This window comes from Rhincodon typus, chromosome 8 (assembly GCF_021869965.1).
Source record: "Rhincodon typus isolate 14 chromosome 8, sRhiTyp1.1, whole genome shotgun sequence".
Lineage (NCBI taxonomy): Eukaryota > Metazoa > Chordata > Chondrichthyes > Orectolobiformes > Rhincodontidae > Rhincodon > Rhincodon typus.
This window is the reverse complement of record NC_063339.1, coordinates 6,858,932-6,879,236: the sequence shown is the minus strand read 5'-3', so window position 1 is coordinate 6,879,236 and position 20,305 is coordinate 6,858,932. Positions and strand designations below refer to the sequence as shown.

The following is a 20,305-nucleotide window of genomic DNA, read 5'->3' as shown; positions in this document are numbered from 1 at the left end:
TACACCTCCCCCCTCACCCCCATCCCAGGCCCCAAGGCGACTTTCCACATCAAGCAGATGTTCACCTGCACATCTGCTAATGTGGTATACTGCATCCGCTGTTCCTGTTGTGGCCTCCTCTACATCGGGGAAACCAAGCCGAGGCTTGGGGACCGCTTTGCAGAACACCCACGCTCGGTTCGCACTAAACAACTGCACCTCCCAGTTGCGAACCATTTCAACTCCCCCTCCCATTCCTCAGACAACATGTCCATCCTGGGCCTCCTGCAGTGCCACAACGGTGCTACCCGAAGGTTGCAGGAACAGCACCTCATATTTCGCTTGGGAACCCTGCAGCCCAATGGTATCAATGTGGACTTCACAAGCTTCAAAATCTCCCCTCCCCCTACCACATCCCAAAACCAGCCCAGCTTGTCCCCACCTCCCTAACCTGTCCTTCCTCCCACCTATCCCCTCCTCCCACCCCAAGCCCCACCCCCATCTCATACCTAATAACCTCATCCCGCCCCCTTGACCTGTCCATCCTCCCTGGACTAACCTATCTCCTCCCTACCTCCCCACCTACACTCACTTTTATTGGCTCCATCCCTGCCTCTTTGACCTGTCTGTCTCCTCTCCACCTATCTTCTCCTCTATCCATCTTCTATCCGCCTCCCCCTTGCTCCCTATTTATTTCAGAATCCCCATCCCCTCCACCATTTCTGAAGAAGGGTCTAGGCCCGAAACGTCAGCCTTCCTGCTCCTCTGATGCTGCTTGGACTGCTGTGTTCATCCAGCTCTACTCCTGGTTATCTCAGATTCTCCAGCATCTGCAGTTCCTGCTATCTATGATAGATTACTGGTATAGCTTTACAGAATCAGCTCTCAATATTATATGCTCAGCTGTCACAATTTAAAATACACCACTTCAATTGTTAACCTGCAGCTTGTCAACCTCCAGCCAACAAAATAACTGTTAATGGGAGGGACCTGGGTGATGCTGTAGAACAGAGAGAACCCCCTCGGGGTTCAGCTACATAATCCGTTGAAATTTGCATCACAGGTAGATAGGGTGGTTAAGAAGGCATTTCGCACGCTTGCCTTCATTGCTCAGACCTTTGAGTACAGGAGTTGGGACGTTTTTAAGCTAGAGGGATTTCAGAAGAGATTTACCAGGATGTTGCTGGGAAAGCGGGGTTTGAGTTATAAAGATGGGCCTGGATAGGCTGGGACTTTTTCTCCTCCCACAGGACCGTAAGAGATGGAAGGGGTTTCCGTGCTATTTGGCGCTATAGAGGTTTATAAAATCATGAGGGGCATATATGAGGTGAATAGAAACGGTTTTCCCTCGGGTGGAGGAGTTAAAAACTTGGGAGCATTTTTTCAGGTGAGAGGACAAAGTTTTAAAAAGGACATGAGGGGCAACATCTTTTTAACACAGAGAGTGGTCCATGTGTGGAATGAACTGCCAGAGGAAGCGGTGGATGCAGGTACAGCTACAATATTTAAAAGACATTTGGATAAGTACACAAACAGGAAAGGCACAGAGGGGTATGGGTAAAATGCAAGCAAGTGGGACTGGTTTAGTTTGGGAATATGGTCGGTGTGGACTAGTTGGACTGAAGGGCCTGTTTCCATGCTATATGACTCTATAACCAGGGAGTCCCTCAGACATATGCTAATCAATTCGCCACCTCCCCCAATCAACAGGAAAAATGCCCCCTCTCACTCTCTCTCCCCCACTTCTTCCTCCCGTGGTGTATTTTTACAGACCCCATTCTTCATGTCTGAGGAGGCTGTTCCAGCTCGGGGAAGGTTTTTTTTTTAAAATGTATTCGAGTGGTGTATGCTTCACTGGCTCGGCCAACCTTTGGTATCTATCTCTGATGTTCTTGAGAAGGTGATTGGTGAACCTCTGTCTTTAAGCATTGCAGTCACGGGGCAGAGATATCTCCACGACATTGATAAAAAGGAAATCAAGGATTCTGAGCCAGTAACAGTGAGGGAACAGCTATATTATCCAACGCAGGGTGTGAGACATTGGAGGGGAAATTACAGGGTAATGGCTTTTCTGTCCACCTCCTGTTGGGTGGGAGAGGTTGCACATTTGGGAGGTGCCAGAGAGACTTCTGCAAGTTGCCTCAAGGTTTCCTATCAGTGTTATACAACTGCAGCTGTATTATGCGTTTTTTTTGGAGGGGGGGAGCGGAAACTAAATGTTTAAACGATTGAGGACAAAATGATAAGTTCTGCATTCACTGCAGGGAATCACAAAGTATTGATCAGGAACCCGTTCTCAATTATCACTGGGTAAACGTTCTCTTTCCTATTGCTCAAGACAGGTAAATTACATCTATACAACCACATCAGGATGTTGCAAATCATTTTATACTGTCCTAACTGCTGACCTTGAGGAAATGCACCAGCCTAAATGCAAACAGAATACTCCCACAAACATCAACGCGATATTGACCTGGGAATCTGTTCTGGTGGGTGTTGTTTGAGGGATAAATATTGACTAGGATACCAAGATTATTTGCCCCTGCTATTCTTCAAAATAATGTTGAGGGATCATTTATATCTACTCAAGACAGCAAAAAACACATAAAAGAAAGGAACAGGAGGAAGTTGTTCAGCCCTTTGTGCCTACTCCAATCAGTAGGATCAAGACTGATTCGATATTTCATAGAATCCCTACAGTGTGGAAACAGGCCCTTCAGCCCAAGTCCACACCGACCCTCAGAGCATCCCACCCAGACCTATCCCCCTCTAACCCACCTAATCTACACATCCCCGAACACTATGGACAATATAGCACGGCCAATCCACCTAGCCTGCACATCTTTGGACTGCGGGAAGAAACCAGAGCACCCGGAGGAAACCCACGCAGACACGGGGAGAATGTGCAAACTCCACACACAGACAGTCGCCCGAGGATGGAATTGAACCTGGGCTCCTGGCGTTGTGAGGCAGCAGTGCTAACCACTGAGCCACCGTGCTGCTTCTCACATCCGCTTTCCTGCCTTTTCCCTGTAACCCTTGATTTCCCGGCTGATTAAGAATCTATCAACTCAACCCTAAAATATACACAAGGAATCTGCCTCCACAGCTCTGTGTGGCAAGGAGTTCCAAAGACTCCCAACCATCACAGAAGAAATTCCTTCTCATCTCAGTCTTAAATTGGGAGTCTCTTTATTCTGAGACTATGCCCTCTGGTGCGAGACTCTCCCATGATGGGAAACATCTTCTCAGCATTTACCCTGTCAAGCCCCTTAGGAATTGTATGTGTCTCATTGAGATCACCTATCACTTTTCTGAACTTCAGTGAGTACGGTCTTAGCCTGTTTGACCTTTACTCAAAAATAACCCGTCCATACCAGGGATCATTCGAGTGAACCTCCCCTGCACTCTCTCCAATGAAGAAATAGCTTTCCTTAAATTAGGAAATCAAAACTGTTCACAGTGCTCCTGACGTGGTCTCCCCAGCACCTCGTACAGTTGCAGTAAGACTTCCCGACTCTCATACTCCAACCCCCTTAAAAATAAAGGCCAACACTTCATTGCCTTTCCTGATTACCTGCTGCACCTGTGTGCTAGCTTTCTGTGTTTCTTGCACAAGTTCCACCATTTCCCTTTGTAACAGCTTTAAAAAAAAATTTGCTTCTCCCTTCCAACATGAACAACTTCAGATTTTCCCACATTATAATCCATCTGCCAACTTCTGTCTCACTTACTTAATATCTCTGCAAACTATTCTGTCTTTTTCTTGCAACCTGCCTTTCCACCTATTTTTGTGCTGTCTGCAAATTTGGATGCAGTACGTTCACTTCCTTCCTCTAAGTCATTCATTTGTATTGTAAACAGAGGCAGTCCCAGCCCTGATCCCTGTGGAACCCCACGGGTTACAGGTTACTAACCTAAAACAGAATGCCTTATGCCCACTCACTATTTCCTGACAATGAGCCAATTCCCTACCCATGCTAATATTCTACCTCCAACACCATGGGCTCTTATCTTAGGACTTATCTTTTTGTGAGGTACCTTGTTGACCACCTTCTGGAAGTCCAAATACAACACATCTACTGGTTCCCCTCTATCCACTCTAGTTTAGACTTCCTTGAAAAACTCTAATAAATTCATCAGACATAATTTCCCTTTCAGGAAGGCACGCTGTCTCTGTTTGATTGATTAGATGATGATTTTCCAAGTGTGCTATTATTTCCTTAATACTTCATCCCATTACTTTTCCAACAATAGATGTGAGGCTGATCAGCCTATAGTTAACTGCTTCTTGCCTCCCTCCCTTTGGGAATTGGGCTGTCACATTGGCAATTTTCCAATCCTCTAGTAATTGGTAAATTAGGCACACCCAGGAGAGCTGAAATAATCTAGGGCAAGGTTTGTGCTGCAGGAACGTTCCAAAATTAACATGCTACGTACAAATTCTATTAAAGGTGCCTTTGCAGAGCACCTTCAACATTCTAAAACATCCCAAAGCACTTCACCACAGAGTAAACCAGCCAGAATTTCAGACCATAAATGAGACAATTAACAAAAGACTAACTTTTGAAATAGCAGTTTGGTCTTGATTGCACAACACTGACATAAAGCCATGTTTATTATATCTAACAAGTGCCAAACAATTACTGGTGTTTCGGGGCTGTGCACATTATGGCACTTACAGAGCAGATACAGGCATATGAAGGTGGGACCTGGTGATGATTTGTACATCTATATAGAGGGCCTGAGACATACTTAAAGATAGGAGACGCAAGATGAAAGCTGACTGAAGAACTTTAATGGAGGCCGTAACTAAGCCAGTCAGACTCTGTATTATGCCGAAACAAAAACATAAATTGCTTAAGGAGCTCCACAGGCCTGGTAGCATCTGTGGGGAGAGAAACAGAGTTAATGCTCAGAACAGATCTGAGGAAGGGTCACTGGACTCAAAACGTTAACTCTGCTTTCTCTCTCCATAGATTGTGCCAGACCTGTGGAGTTTCTCCAGCAATTTCTGTTTTTGTTTCGGATCTCCAGTATCCACAGTTCTTTGTTTCTTTTTTCCATTAGGCTGGTCACACTGAGGAACAAATTTTATACTTCTCTGCCTGCTCAATCCTTACTGGAGGCACTGTTGCTTTTAAGCTACAGATCCACAAGGAGAAACTGTCGGAGAGAGGCTGGATGGTACAGGAGAAGGTCAGCCAGAAGCAAGACTGATCCAGCCAACAAGTAACATCCTCAACATTTCAAACATGGGTGGGAAACCTCAAATGGGAACGGGATCCATGGCCAATCCATTGCTCCTAGTTCTGGGACAGTAATGGCAAACTGTTAACAAACTCTACTGAGATTATAAATTCCTACCAGGCCATATTATTACAGAGAGACGATGGATGATGAGGGTCACTGCTCCTCAGGCGACGGGAGGTTGAGAAAGAAAGTTTTCATGGTAACCTCAGTTGGGGTGGGAATTAAACCCTTGCTGGTGATATTACTCTGCAAACAGACCAGCCATTAAGGCTAACCAACGCCCAACTATCCACCCTTAGCATAGGCCAAAGCGCTCTCGAGTATCACTACATGGATACTCGAGCTATGCACTTAGCCATGCTATCTATACATGTTAAAACCATGAGACTATCTGTAAATCTATGAAGCAGGTGAGAAGAGACTGCCTTTACCTGTGCCTTGGTTATCAGGCCAGCAACACTGTCAGGTTTGAAGAAGGTGAAGTCAATGAGAGCCTGGAAGAGGGCAATGGCTTTTTCCGAATGGCCAGTCTGTCGCAAGAAGTGACACTGCTGCAGGAAAATTGCTGTGAAAATGAACACAAAAGCTTTTTCAGAAAAAGGATTGAATCCAGCAAAGCCATGAGTTAAAGATTAAAAAGAATAAAAACCTGAACTGTTTGCAATTACACTAGCGCCTCTCACACACAGAAGTGGATCGTGGCACATTTTGCAAAGGGTGAGGAGGACAGCAAGCAATCAGTGGGTAACTCTGAAGGAGAGTCACTGCACCCGAAATGTTAACTCTGCTTTCTCTCCACAGATGCTGCCAGACCTGCTGATGATCAGCAATTCCTGCTTTGTCTCAGATTTCCAGCATCTGCAGTTCTTTGTTTCTTGTTTAGCCTTCTTTATAATAACTGCCTGGTGCAATACCCTGGGACATTTGATTAAATTAACAGGGCTATCCAAGTGCGAGCTGATGCTCCCCCATACTAAAAATTGTTGCAGCTGCAGTGAGAAACTACTTGCCATTTTCAGATCACTAGGGAGAGCTCAGAGTCAGCATCAGATTCAGCATTATGTGGATGTTAAACCAGAACATGGAACATTATTGAACCATCAGAGGTGCCACATGACAACTGATGCCCTTGAAAAATAATCAGCTGATCAGAGAGAGCCAGCACAGACATGCAATATCAGCTCATGCCTGACACAGTTAACCATCATTTTTGAAGACAGAACTGAAGTGTTCGGAGACTGATGGATTTCTGTCATCCAAAGGGAGAGAGATAAAGGCAGGTGACAGCTCAGTCACAATCTCGCTGAATGACAGAACAGGTTTGAGGAGCTAAGAAAATTGCCTCTCTCTTGTTCCTGTTCCAGAAACTTCAAATGGATACCCTGTCTGCCAACTCAGGTTTACACAAGAAATTCCATGGCACTGTACCGGAGAAAAGCAGGGGAGCTCTCCAGAGTTTCCCGGGCCAATCTTTATCTCTAAATCACCACCACTGAATCAGCAGCTAATCTGCTCATTATCACATTGCTGTCGCAGAGGAATTGCTATGTACAAACTGGGGGCTATGTTTCCGGCATTACGACAGTGACTCCATTAAATAAGAAGTGTTCTTCTTGTCCTTCCTCCCTCACCTTTTATTTCATCTTGAGTCATAGAGCTGTACAGCACAGAAACAGATCCTTTGGTCCAACCTGTCCATGCCAACCAGATATCCTAAATTAATCTAGTCCCATTTGCCAGCATTTGGCCCGTATCCCTCTAAACTCTTCCTATTCGTATACCCATCCAGATGCCTTTTAAAATGCTGTAATCGTACCAGCCTCCACCAGTTCCTCTGGCAGCTCATTCCATACACGCACCACACTTTGTGTGAAAAAAGTTGCTCCTTAGGTCCCTTTTAAATCTTTCCACTCTCACCTTAAACCTATACCCTCTAGTTTCAGGCTCTCCTATATTGGGAAAGACCTTGGCTATTCACCCTATCCATGCCCCTCATGATTTTATAAACCTCTATAAGGTCACCCTTAAGCCTCCGACACTCCAGGGAAAACAGCCTCTCCCTATAGCTCAAACTCTCCAACTCCAGAGTGTGATACACATTTGAAGTTCATGGACACCCATTTCCCAACAGGGTCACCAGACAATCAGAAATCCTGGCATGATGGACTGTGCCATAGAGCGTGCCTAGATCTTTAATTGAATGGAAGCCAGAAGTGCCTACAGGTAACGTCAGTTCGAGTACATGTAGTACATGAGTAACATCAGACTCTGCCTTACCAAGCATGGCCTCCTCAGTGTCAGGCAGTGCAGGATGGGACAGTAAGGTACCATCCAGAGCAGCTGCCAGGGTGCTCAGGCACTTGCCATAGATGCCATTGACCTTGGATGTCGAAAAGATGCTGAACTGGCTCTGGCAGAACAGCAAGTACCTCTGCCACAGAGCGGTGTGGTTTGGGTGTAGAAAGACGACCTTTTTCCATTCGTTCACCAGATTGGACGGTTCCCAAGATTCCTTGCCGAGCTCCAGCCGGGCTACTTTCAGCTCCACATTGTTGGGATTGCTTTCAATGGCTCGTTCCAAAATGGCCAGCTTTTTCTCCCAGGCAGCCCTTCGGGATCTCTTCCGTTTCTCAGATTCAGCTGCCGTGGCCGTGTACGGACTTGGGTCTTGCATTAATTCATCCTGAAGGAAGGGAGACATTTTAAAGACAACTCTCGTATGGAACGGGTGTCTCATTTCGATTTCACAGCAGATGTGGTGAAACTGTCGTTACATAATGTGATCAGTCAATTCCTAATTAATAACAGGTCTGGAATAGAAACTAAAATGCAACATGGACAAAAGCCATACTCAGAGATTACGTACAAATTTTCCTTCTATCACACGGTATTTATGAGGAGAGATGTGGACAGAGGTTTTGTATTCAATTACCCCTTCTACCCACATTGGATTACAGCTCCCTATCAGTGAGACAGAGCTGCAACACAGACTGAAATAGAAGAAAACAAACCCCTTACTTCAGATCACACTACCTCATGCCTAAAGAAGTACAGGGTAAGAATTGGCCTGTCCAGTCACAAAAAGACATATGGCAGAAACTCACAAACCTGAGCAAACATTCCCCTGCCTCTCCCCAACCCAACTGTTCATGAAAGCAGCTCACCACCAACATCTTGGCTGTAATTACACATGGGCCTTACCATCAATAGCCACATTGCAGACATAACCTGTACATCCTCCAACCTGGTCTACTGCATCTGTTGCTTCCAATGTGGCCTCCTCTACATCGGTGAGACCAAACACAGACTCAGTGACTGATTTGCAGGGCACCTGCACTCTGCACGCTATAATCAACACCACCTTCTGGTTGCCAACCATTTTAACACCCCTTCCCACTCCCTGGGTGACATGTCCATCCTGTGCCTCCTCCAATGCCACAATGTTACCACATGCAAACTGGAGGAGCAACACCTCACATTCTGCCTCGGGAGCCTACAGCCCAATGGCCTAAACGTAGGAATTCACCAGTTTCAATAGCTCCCTACTCCCCAGTCTCATTCTGTGTCCAACCCTCCCTCTTATCCCTGCCTCCTTGACGTGGACATAACCTGTCCATCTCCTTCCCCACCTATCTGCCCCAACCTTCCCACTGACCAATCCCCACTATTCCCAACCTGCATCCACCTATCACCATTCCACCTACCTTCTCTCTATTTATTTCCCAGCTCCCTTCCCCCTCCCAGTCCTTAAGAAGGGTCTAGGCCTGAAACGTCAGCTTTCCTGCTCCTCTGATGCTGCCTGGCCTGCTGTGTTCCTCCAGCTCCACACTGTATTGACTCTGACTCCAGCATCAGCAGTTCTTGCTATCTCTGAAATCTGCTCCCTGCGCTTGGTTGAGTCTTTCCTGCAGCAAGGTTACAAAAAAGGTGCAAGGTGACGAAGTTCACGTGATTGGTTGATCATCACTTAGAACCTAATACTGAACACTAGAGGTTTTTTTTTTTTAAAATTCACTCGTGGGACATTGGCATCACTGGTTGGTCATTATTTTTTGCACGTCCCTAGTTGCCCTTGTGAAGGTGGGGGTGAGCTGCCTTCTTAAACCACTGCAGTCCATGTCCTGTAAGTAATCCAATACAATATTCTTCAAATTTATAGCCAGCATCTTCGATCTCTCGGTTACAGTGATCAGAGCCTAGCTTGACTATTATTTCTCTCTCAATTCTCTCAGTTAAAAGCACCAAGAATCTAGGGACAAACAAGTTAGTAACAACTTCTCAACGGCCTAGAGCAATACCAGATTACAACCGAGAAAAGAAAAGATTCTGTATCAGCACAAGGGAGCTACCGGCATCCCAGAGAGCAGCAGCCTTCGAGTAACTACACCAAGTAATCCCTGATTGGTTAGTCAAAGATGGGGCCACAATCTAGACCCAGTTCTGTGCTTGGCCACCATCACGCTAAGAATGGGACACCAGGAAACGGGAGATGGGTTGAACAAATACTTCTTCATGGTATAAAATATTAATGGCATTCCAAATATATAAAACCATCAAGGGGCAAAAAGGGGAACGAGGAAATAAATAACTACAGAAAAATTCCTAAGGAAATCAATGGGGCTAAAAACCAATAAGTTGCCTGGACCTGATGGGCTGATTCCTAGGATTTTAAAGGAAGTGCTTTAGAGAGAGTGGATGGTAGTCATCTAACAGAATCCTTAGATTCTAGGAGAAGCCCCAAAGGATTGGAAAACTGTCAATGTTGGACCCTTATTCAAAAAAGAGGAGACAAATTACAATTAACTGCAGGGCAACTGACATAGTGTCTAACCTTTCCCAATGACTTATTTATAAAAGATGTGCTAGAAAGCATTTAGAAATACATAAAATGATCAGGCTGAGTCAATATGGCTTCATAAAGGGGTAAGCATGCCTGACAAATTCATTAGATTTCTTTAAGAAAAAAGGATAGGTAAAAGGGAATCAGTAATACATTTGAATTTCCAAAAAGTGCTTGATAATGCACTTTAGGCTACTCAACAAGATAAGAGCTCACCGTGTTATGGATAGTATATGTACATGGATGTAAGGTTGGCTAACTAATAGTAGAGAGAGAGTTGGGATAAGGGGAGCATTTTCAGGACGGTAGCCTGTAGCCTGTAGCCTGTAACCTGCCAGAGACATAAGTGCTGGGGCTACAGTTATTTAACAGTATAGTACAGAGAAATGACACGGATGAGGGAAGCGGAATGTCAAGTTTGCAAATTACATCAAAATAGGCAGGAAGGCAGGGATGAGGATGATACCAAGGGTCTACAGAGGAACTTGGATAGGTTAATTGAGTGGGCAAGAACTTGGCAGATGGAACACAATATGGGAAATGAGAGGTTTGGCAGGGAGAATCGAAGGGCTGAATATTACTTAAATACAGAAAGACTGCAGAAAGCTGCAGAACAGAGGGATTTGGAAATCCTCATGCATGAATCACAGAAAGCATTCAAGTTCAAGCAGGTTACAGGGGCGACTAAAAGAATGGTGGCCACTATTACAAAAGAAACAGAGTTTAAATATAGGGAAGTTTTGCTAAAACTATATATGGTATGAGTCAGACACTACAGCTGGAATGTTGTGAACAGTTTTCATTCCCTTATCAAAGGCAAGATATAACTGACATTGGAGGCAGTCCAGAGAAGGTTCACTAGGCTGATAGTAGGAGCCGTTGACTAGGTTGGGCCTGTACACACTGGAGTTTAGATGAAGTAAAGGCAACCTTATTGAAACATGCAAGAAAGCAGGAGGACTAGTCAAGTTAGATGTGGAGAAGTTATTTCCACTGGTGGGAGAGTCTATAATCTTAAGAGTAAGGGGTCACATACTTAAGACCAAGCTGAGTAGGAGTTCCTTCGGAGAGAGTTGTGAATCTGTAGAACTCTTCATAGCAGAGGGTTGTAGAGTCTGGGACATGAAGTATATTTAAGGTTCAGATAGATAGATAGATTTTTAACCAGTGAACGAATCAAGGGTTGTGGAGAAAAGGTGGCAAAGTGGAGGGGAGGATTATCAGATTAGCCATGGTCTCACTGAATGGCAGAGCAGACTTCATGGGCCAAATGGCCTCCTCCTGCTGCTACATCTTACAATCACTCTCTCTCGCTTTGAGCGAGATGCTGCTGTAGATTCATCGAGAGAGGGGTTTTCCACCGATTGCTGGCTGGAAAATAAGCAGCTCAAATCCAGGAGCCCTGTTCATATTGGCTGAGGCTGAGATCCCCATTATCTGTTTCCACAGTCTTTCGGTCAGATTCACAGGCCCCAACACAGACATTCAGCACCCTGCCCCACCGTGAAAGGAGCAGCCCCAACATGCTCTCCCATGTTTCTTCCTCCTCAAACTCAGTTTTCCCCAGGAACTCATAACTAGAAAATTCTCTTCCTCCATCACTCTTACTTCATTGTAAAATCAACAGTCTTAAAAACAGTTGCTTTCCCTGGTTTATCCCAAACGGTTTTACCCGTGATGGTGTTCCGCACCAGTAACAGTGATGCCATTACCCAGGATTCGTAACAAAATCAGACAATAGGTTCATCCAACCTTCAAATGCACATGACTTCATGTGTGAGGTGTGAACTGATTCATTTTGCAAGGTTGAATTTGAATGCCGAATACAGGGTTAATGGCAAGATTCTCAGCAGTGTGGAGGAATAGAGGGATGTTGGGGTCCACGTCCATAGATCCCTCAAACGTTGCGACCCAAGTTGATAGGGTTGTAAAGAAGGTGTATGGTGTGTTGGCTTTCGTTGGCAGGGGAATTGAGTTTAAGAGCCGTGACGTTATGCTGCAGCTCTATAAAACTCTGGTTAGACCACACTTGGAATACGTGTTCAGTTCTGGTCACCTCATCACAGGAAAGATGTGGAAGCTTTAGAGAGGGTGCAGAGGAGATTTACCAGGATGCTGCCTGGACTGGAGGGCAGGTCTTATGAGGAAAGGTTGAGGGAGCTAGGGCTTTTCTCATTGGAGCGAAGAAGGATGAGAGATGACTTGATAGAGGTGTACAAGATGATGAGAGGCATAGACAGAGTGGATAGCCAGGGACTTTTCCCCAGGGCGGAAATGACTATTACGAGGGGACATAATTTTAAGGTGATTGGAGGAAGGTATAGGGGAGATGTCAGAGGTAGGTTCTTCACACAGAGAGTGGTGGGCGTGTGAAATGCGCTGCCGGCAGTGGTAGTGGACTCAGATACACTAGGGACATTCAAGCGACTCTTGGATAGGCACATGGATGATAGGGTGGTTTGATCTTAGTAGGATAATAGGTCAGCACAACATCATGGGCTGAAGGGCCTGTACTGTGCTGTACTGTTCTATGTTCTATCCAGGCAGAATGTTTCAAGACCCACCTGAAAATGAACAAACTCCATCCAGGTTTGGACATCCCCAGGGTCTTCTCTCAACATCCTGTTGAACTTCTCCACCTTGGCCATGTTGAGTGAGTTTATCTTCTCACTGCTATCCAAGGGCGTGCGTGTTTGCTCCTCCAGTTCTTCTTGGCCTTTTCCCTGTAGCCACAAAGCGGTGGATTCATCGTAAATTCCAAGCGGATTGAACCAGGAGACAGTGCCTGAGGGTTTACTGTCATTGTCTGCCCAATCTGGAACTTGTATGAAGGAGTTTGTACCAGGAATGCTTTCTTGTACACCCTCTCCACAGCGAACAGGAACAGGGTCAGTACTCAGGAGCTGAAGACCCGACAAGCTGTAATATCGATGATCCTTCCTCCTGACCTTTTTCTTTGGTCTGAATGAATCTTCCCAGATAATGTGCTGCTTTCTGGTGTCAAGGCCAAGGCAAACATCCCCACACCTCCTGTATCTGAAATATTCGACCATCAATGTATTACAAAGTTATTGTAATCTAATGCAATGCACTTTTTGAACAAATATCTTCACATCTTATCTCAATATTACTGCTACTGAATTGGTTCCATAATTATGTTGATCTCTGTATGAGGGATGGTTTCCTCGACCAATAAGTCGAGGAACCAACTAGAGAGCAAGCCATCCTGGACTGGCTATTGTGTAATGAGACAGGATTAATGAGCAACCTTGTCGTGCGAGATCCTTTGGGGAAGATGGACTATAATATGGTACAATTCTTCATTAAGATGGAGAGTGACACAATTAAATCCAGAACTAGGGTTCTGAACTTATAGAAAGCTATCTTAGAATGTATGAGACATGCATTGGTTAGGATAAGCTGCCCAAGGATACTCAAGGGACTGCTGGTGGATAGGCAATGGCAGACATTTAAAGAACACATGGATTAACTTCAACAATTGTCCATCCCTGTCTGACATAAGAGTAAAACAAGGGAGATGGCTCAATCATAGCTAGCAAGGGAAATCAGGGACAGCGTTAAAGCCAAACAGGAGGCATATAAATTTGCCAGATAAAGCAGCAAACCCAAGTACTGGGAGAAATTTAAAATTCAGCAGAGGAGGACAAAGAGTTTAATTCAGAAAGGGAAAATAGAATATGAAAGTAAGCTTGTGGAAAACATAAAAACTGACTACAAAAGCTTCTACAGATTAGTGAACAGAAAAAGACTAGTGAAGACAGATCCCTTGCAGTTAGAATCAGCTGAACTCATAATGGACGACAAAGAGATGGCAGACCAGTTGAACAAATACTTTGTCTTTACTAAGACTAAGTCTTTACTAAGGACACAAATAGCCTTCAGGAAATGCTAGGGAACAGGGGGTCAAGCACGAAGGAAATGCTATTTGAGAAACCGATGGGACTAAAACCCAATATGTCCCCAGGACCTGATGCTCTGCATCCCAGAGTACTTAAGGAAGTGGCCCTAGAAATAGCGGATGCATTGGTGATCATTTTCCAGCATTCTGTAGACTCTGGAAGAATTCCAATGGACTGGAGGTTAGCTAATGTAACCCCACTCTTTAAAAAAGGAAGGAAAGAAAAAATAGGGAATTATAGGCCAGTAAGCCTGACATTGGTGGGGTGGGGGATAATGCTGGAGTCAATCAATCATTAAGGATGTAATAACTGAGCATTTGGAAAGCAGTGACAGAATCGGTCCTAGTCAGCGTGGCTTCACTAAAGGGAAATCAGGCTTGACAAATCTTCTGCAATTTTTTGAGGATGTGACCAGTAGAGTGGACCAGGGTGAATCAGTAGCTGATGTGTGTCTGGACTTTCAAAACGCTTTTGACAAGGTTCCACACAAGAGATTAGTAACGAAAATTACCTCTGATACCATGAGCTTTAATGTATTAACATGGATACAAAACTAGTTGGCAGACAGGAAGCAGAGATTTGGAATAAACAGGTCACTTTTAGAGTGGTAGACAGTGACGAGATGGGGTACTACAGGGTTCAGTGCTGGGACCTTAGCAGTTCACAAGACACATTAATGATTTGGACGAAGGAATTGAATGCCCTATCTCCAAATCTGCAGATGGCGCTAAGCTGTGCAGCAGTGTGTGCCGTGAGGAAGATGCTAAAAAGCTTACAGGATGTCTTGGACAGACTGGCTGAGTGGGCAACTACTTGGAAAATGCAATATGATGTGGATAAATGTGAGGTTATCCACTTTGGTCACAAAAACAGGAAGGCAGATTATTATCTGAATGGTGGCAGTTTTGGAGAATGTGAGATGTAATGAGACCGGGGTGTCACGGTGGAACAGTTGCTAAAGGTTGGCATACAGGTGCAGCAGGCGGTGAGGAAAGCTAATGGCATGCTGGCTGTCATAGCGAGAGAATTTGAGTATTGGAGTAAGGATGTCTTGCTGCAGTTATACAGGGCCTTGGTGAGGCTATACCTGGAGTATTGTGCGCAGTTTTGGTCTCCTAATCTGAGGAAGGACATTCTTGCTATTGAGGGAATCTAGCGAAGGTTCACCAGACTGATTCCCAGGAGTGCAGAACTGACAACGTGAGGAAAGATTGGATCAACTGGGCTTGTATTTGCTGGAATTTAGAAGAATGAAGGGGGATTTCATAGAAACATAAAATCTGATGGGACTGTACAGGCTAGATGCAGGAAATTTGTTCCCAATGTCAGGGAAGTCCAGAACTAGGGGTCAGCCATTCAGGACTGAGATAAGGAAGAATTTCTTCACTCAGAGTTGCAAACCTGTGGAATTCTCTCCCACAGAAAGCTGTTGGGGCCCGTTTGTTAGATATATTCAGGAGGGAGCTGGATGTGGCCCTTGCGTCTAAGGGGTATGGGGAGAGGGTGGGAATAGGATACTGAGATTGCATGATCAGCCATGATCGTATTGTGTGATGGTGCAGGTTTGAAGAGCCGAAAGGCCTACTCCTTCACCTATTTTCAATGTTCCTATGTTTCACTGTGTTGGGTATAGAAACTATGTAGAATTGACAATGTTTAGCACCTCAGGTAGGGCAAGGGATTCTATGTGCACAGTGCTTTTTAAGTTATACTTGGGTGATGAGCATTCTTGGCAAGGCATCTATTTATTTCCCATTTATAGCACCAAAACAGACCCTTTGGTCCAACCAGTCCATACTGCTCATTTCTCCTCACCTATCCCACTGATTCCTTTGCCAATTATATCAAACCTACAACTTCTGCTCATTGCGCTGTTCCCAGCTTCTTTCACTTTGGTCAATATCCCTTATAATTTTGAGACTGTTTATTAACTAGACACTTAACCTTCTCTGCTTCAAGGGAAACAATCCCTTTCCTCTCAATTCTCTCTACCTATCTCAAGTCTATCCATCATTGTATCATCCTAATAAAGCCCCTCTATGTCCTGTCCAGGGCAATAACAGAAATGTAAAAAGCCTGAGCACCAGTTAAGAATAACATGCGGGACTGGACTGACCCAAAACACCAGATGCTTTAAGTTTCATTCTCTGGCTGGCTCTCTATTAAGACAGTGCTGGTGAAACTATAAAATCATTGAGGTGACCCCAGACTAATATTGAATAAATCATGTGAACAAAAGACTCAGGGAGGTAACTGAAGAACAGGAACGTAAAGAATATTAAGCAGAGAAGTTGACCATTCAGCCCTTTGGGCCTGTCCTTTCATTCAATTAGGGAGAAATAAAGAATGCAACCTGTGTTCAAGAACTGTCTCAGTCTGGAACACTCCAATAGATCCTGTCTAACCTTAGGCTTTCAAGAGTTCCAGATTTCCACTGCTTTGTAGTGAAGTACAGTACTGTTCAATATTGTACTGGAACGGCATGAGTTTAATTTATTTTACAATGTCACCCTGTCCTCGATTGACACAACAGAAGGAGCAGTTCCTTGATATCCACACCAAATTGAATCCCTACACTAGAATCCCTACGGTATGGAAACAGGCTATTCGGCCCAACAAATCCACGCTAATCAAACAGCATCCCACCCAGACTCACTCCCCTACTCTATCCCTGTAACCCTGAATTTCCCATGGGTAACCCATCTAACCTACACATCCCTGGACACTATGGGTAATTCAGCGTGGCTAATCCACCTAACCTGCATCTTTGGACTGTGGGAGGAAACTGGAGCACCCAAAGGAAAGCCATGCAGACACAGGGAGAATGTGCAAACTCCACACAGTCACCAGGGGATGGAATCGAACCCAGGACCCTAGAGCTGTGAGGCTGCAGTGCTAACTGTACCGCTTTAACTTTTTCTTTTACACACCTCATTTAGACCCCTCTCCTGTACTGCAGAGAGTTTAATAAACCATTTAAATTCTAGTATTGTTGAAAAAGAAGATATTTTGTCAAAGCTTTTCAGCTTGCACACATCAGGACATTTTGCAAGAACACAAATTCAAGAGGAAAACCAACATTTATACCGCACGAAAAGAGAGTGCTGATTGGTTAACAAGTGAGCTGACTGAAAGTTAGCAGCTGGACATGGCACATTTGAGCATACTGAGAGCTACATATATAAATACACAGGACATAAGAAACAGGAGCAGGGCTGAGCCATTCATCACCTCAAACCTGCCCCACCATTCCCTAACATTATGGCTGATCTTCATATGAAGTGTAAATGTTGGTTTTCCCATGGAATTTGTATTCATGAAAAACGTCCTGATGAATGTCAGATGAAAACCTTAAACAAATGTCTTTTTTACCAATACTCAAGCTCTGTACTACCAATGACTAACTTAAACTCGCTTCAGCCTGTCTTCTGGATAAATCTGTTATTGTCACTACAGCTGTAACATCCTTGCACAGCCTCTGTAGTGTATTAAGTTTGTGTCAGCTGCTGGTATAACTGACATCTGAAAAATGTGCAGTGTCATAAGAATGACATGCCAATGATTTTTTTTAAAAATTCAATCTTTCCACACATTCTCGTACCAGCAACTGAGATAATTGACATGACAAGCCTCTGTCAAACATCATCGACCTGGATATATCCCATTTACCACTGTATGAAAAGCAGTCAGACTGCAAGAGCTGCAACGTGAAAATTAATGGGGCATTTCATCTCATGGGTAATTAGGTTTGTCTCATTGTCGAAGCAGGATTGACATTAGGCATTGTTTAGCAGTCAGCTGGAGGAGGATCACAGGGCAAAAGGGAGGGCATTCCATTAGTGCAGGCTGCATTAGAATGACTCACTGGGCAATGGATTGCCATTAAATAACTGGGCGCTCAAAGTCATAGAATTTTCCCACCCTTCGAAGAACCTGTCACAGATGCAAGGAGCTGCATCCCTTGGCAGACCACTCATTTATAAAAAGATACATTCGCGCTTGGGGTTTGGGCGACAGTAACAAGGCTGCAGTTACTGCTCTCAGTTGCCCTGTGGCCTTGCTGAGCAATATCAGAGGCACACTGAAAATTCAATCACATTTTACACCCCATCGTGGATTTCAAATGAAGTAAAATTGAATGCAGCCGAACAAAAATAATTTCTGCAAATATGCACACTGGAATTATGTAACAGTAACAGGAACCTGGAAATGTAACAGAGTTAAAATTTAACTACGGAACACAGAAGTAATGTCAAATTCAGCAACTACTACTCAAATTTGATTTCCACAGGACCATTGAAAAACAAAGTGAAAAAACAAGGCAAAAATGAGGGCTAGAAGGGGTTTAAAAACTAGATCAGAGGCAAGTTAGAGATCGCCTCAAAGAAAGAGTGACTGAATTGTCCAATAAGATATTGTATATGGAGTCCATAACAGTCTTCAAAATGCAAATGGATAAATACCAAAAGAGAAAAAAGGTTGCAAGAATATGGGAAAAAAGCAGGGAAATAGGACTCAATGAATTGCAATCTAACTTGATAGGCCACTTTCTGAGCTGTAGCACCCAGTGATTCCAAGTGGGCCAGCACAGTGGCTCATTTGTTAGTGACAACAGTCTGTGTGGAGTTTGCACATTCTCCCCATGTCTGCATGGGTTTCCTCCAGGTCCTCTGGTTTCCTCCCATAGTTCAAAGATGTGCAGGCTAGGTGGATTGGCCACGGGAAATGCAAGGTTACAGGGATAGGGTAGGAGGGTGGGATGCTCTTCGGAGAGTTGGTGTGGACTTAATGGGCCAAATAGCCTGCTTCCAAACTGCAGGGATTTTATGATAATTCACAAAGTTAAGATGGAACCTGACAGATACTTTGACAGACAAATCAAGTGAGAGGTACAAAAGATAGAGGAATGCGTGGCAATTTTCAACCTCTCATTGACTGCCTACATGGCTTGCAATGGCCTCCTCCAGCCTAAAGTGAATACAGTACAATGTGAAGTGCTTATTCCAGACAGTATCACAACTTGTGTCATCAGTCTAGCACAAGGAAGGAAAGTTTCATTAAACTGAATTCTTGGCACTTCTCATTACAAGTACCTTGCCAGATCTCCACGATAGAGTGACTTGTACTCCCAGTTGGCAGGATCAGCTTTTCTGTCTATACAGAAGGTCTGTGCAGTCTGCAGATGGAGGTCATCCAGCCACATGAATTTACCCTGAGGAAGACCAGGACTGGCTTCAGACCTGCAAAATAACAAAGTACACTATGATCCTGGGTTTTGAGCAGAATCTGTGAAATAGGTCAAAGCATATAGAAACAAAGAAAATAGGGGCAGGACGTGGCCATTTGGTCTTTCAAGCCTAAAGGTCACTACTGTCCCAGGACCATTGGGTTACTGCCATTTCAAAGAGACTGGCGGTGGTTTAACCTGAGGGTCACCACACCTCAAACAAGGGAAGAGGTTGAGAAGAAGGGACCTTCAAACTAACATCAGCCGTGTGTGAGAATTGAACCCACGCTGCTGGCATCACTGCACCACAAACCAGCCATCCTGCTAACTCAGCTAATACTCTGCCATTCAATGGGAATATGGATGGCCATCTACTTCACTGCCTTGTTGCTGTTTTCTCCCTTGAAAAAATTCAATCCTTTGGCCTCAATCACATACTGTAGTAGAGAATTCCACAGTCTCGCCACTCTCAGGGTGAAGGAAAAAACCCTCATCTCAGACCTAAATGGCCTAGCCAGTATCCACAGACTATGATCCCTGGTTCTGGACTCACTGATCATTAGGAACTTCCTTCCTGTCTTTACCCTGTCTAGTCTGTTAGACATTTATAGGTTTCTTTAAGTTCCCACCTCATTCTTCGAAACTTCAGTGAATATATACTTAACCAATCCAGTCTCTCTTCGTAGGTCAGTCCTGCCATCCCAGGAATCAGTTTGGTAAGCCCTTGATGTACTCCATCCTTCTGAGGATGGATGTTCTGGTTATGGAGACCAAAATTGCACATAATATTCCAAGTGTGGTCTCACCAAGGCACTGTACAATTGCAGCAAGACATCACTGCTCCTGTACTTGAACATTCTTGCTATAAAGACCAACCATTTGCCTTCGTCCAGTTCTGGTCGCCTCATTACAGGAAAGATGTGGAAGCGTTAGAAAAGGTGCAGAGGAGATTTACCAGGATGTTGCCTAGAATGAAGGGAAGGTCTTACGAGGAAAGGTTGAGAGAGCTAAAGCTTTTGTCTTTCTAACGACGAAGGATGAGAGATGACTTGATAGAGGTGTACAAAATGATCAGAGGTATAGATA

General features: G+C 44.5%; 1 protein-coding gene across 1 annotated transcript in view; it reads right to left on the bottom strand.

The window, feature by feature from the left end:
* Window positions 1–20,305, bottom strand: part of nrde2 (NRDE-2, necessary for RNA interference, domain containing) — a 100,180-nt gene that overhangs the window by 30,945 nt on the left and 48,930 nt on the right. The window contains exons 4-7 of the mRNA XM_048600021.1: window positions 19,086–19,232; window positions 12,637–13,108; window positions 7,510–7,915; window positions 5,664–5,797 (exon numbers count right to left, since the gene is read on the bottom strand). Of these exons, the coding sequence (XP_048455978.1) occupies window positions 5,664–5,797; window positions 7,510–7,915; window positions 12,637–13,108; window positions 19,086–19,232 (1,159 nt within the window). The remainder of the gene's footprint in view (window positions 1–5,663; window positions 5,798–7,509; window positions 7,916–12,636; window positions 13,109–19,085; window positions 19,233–20,305) is intronic.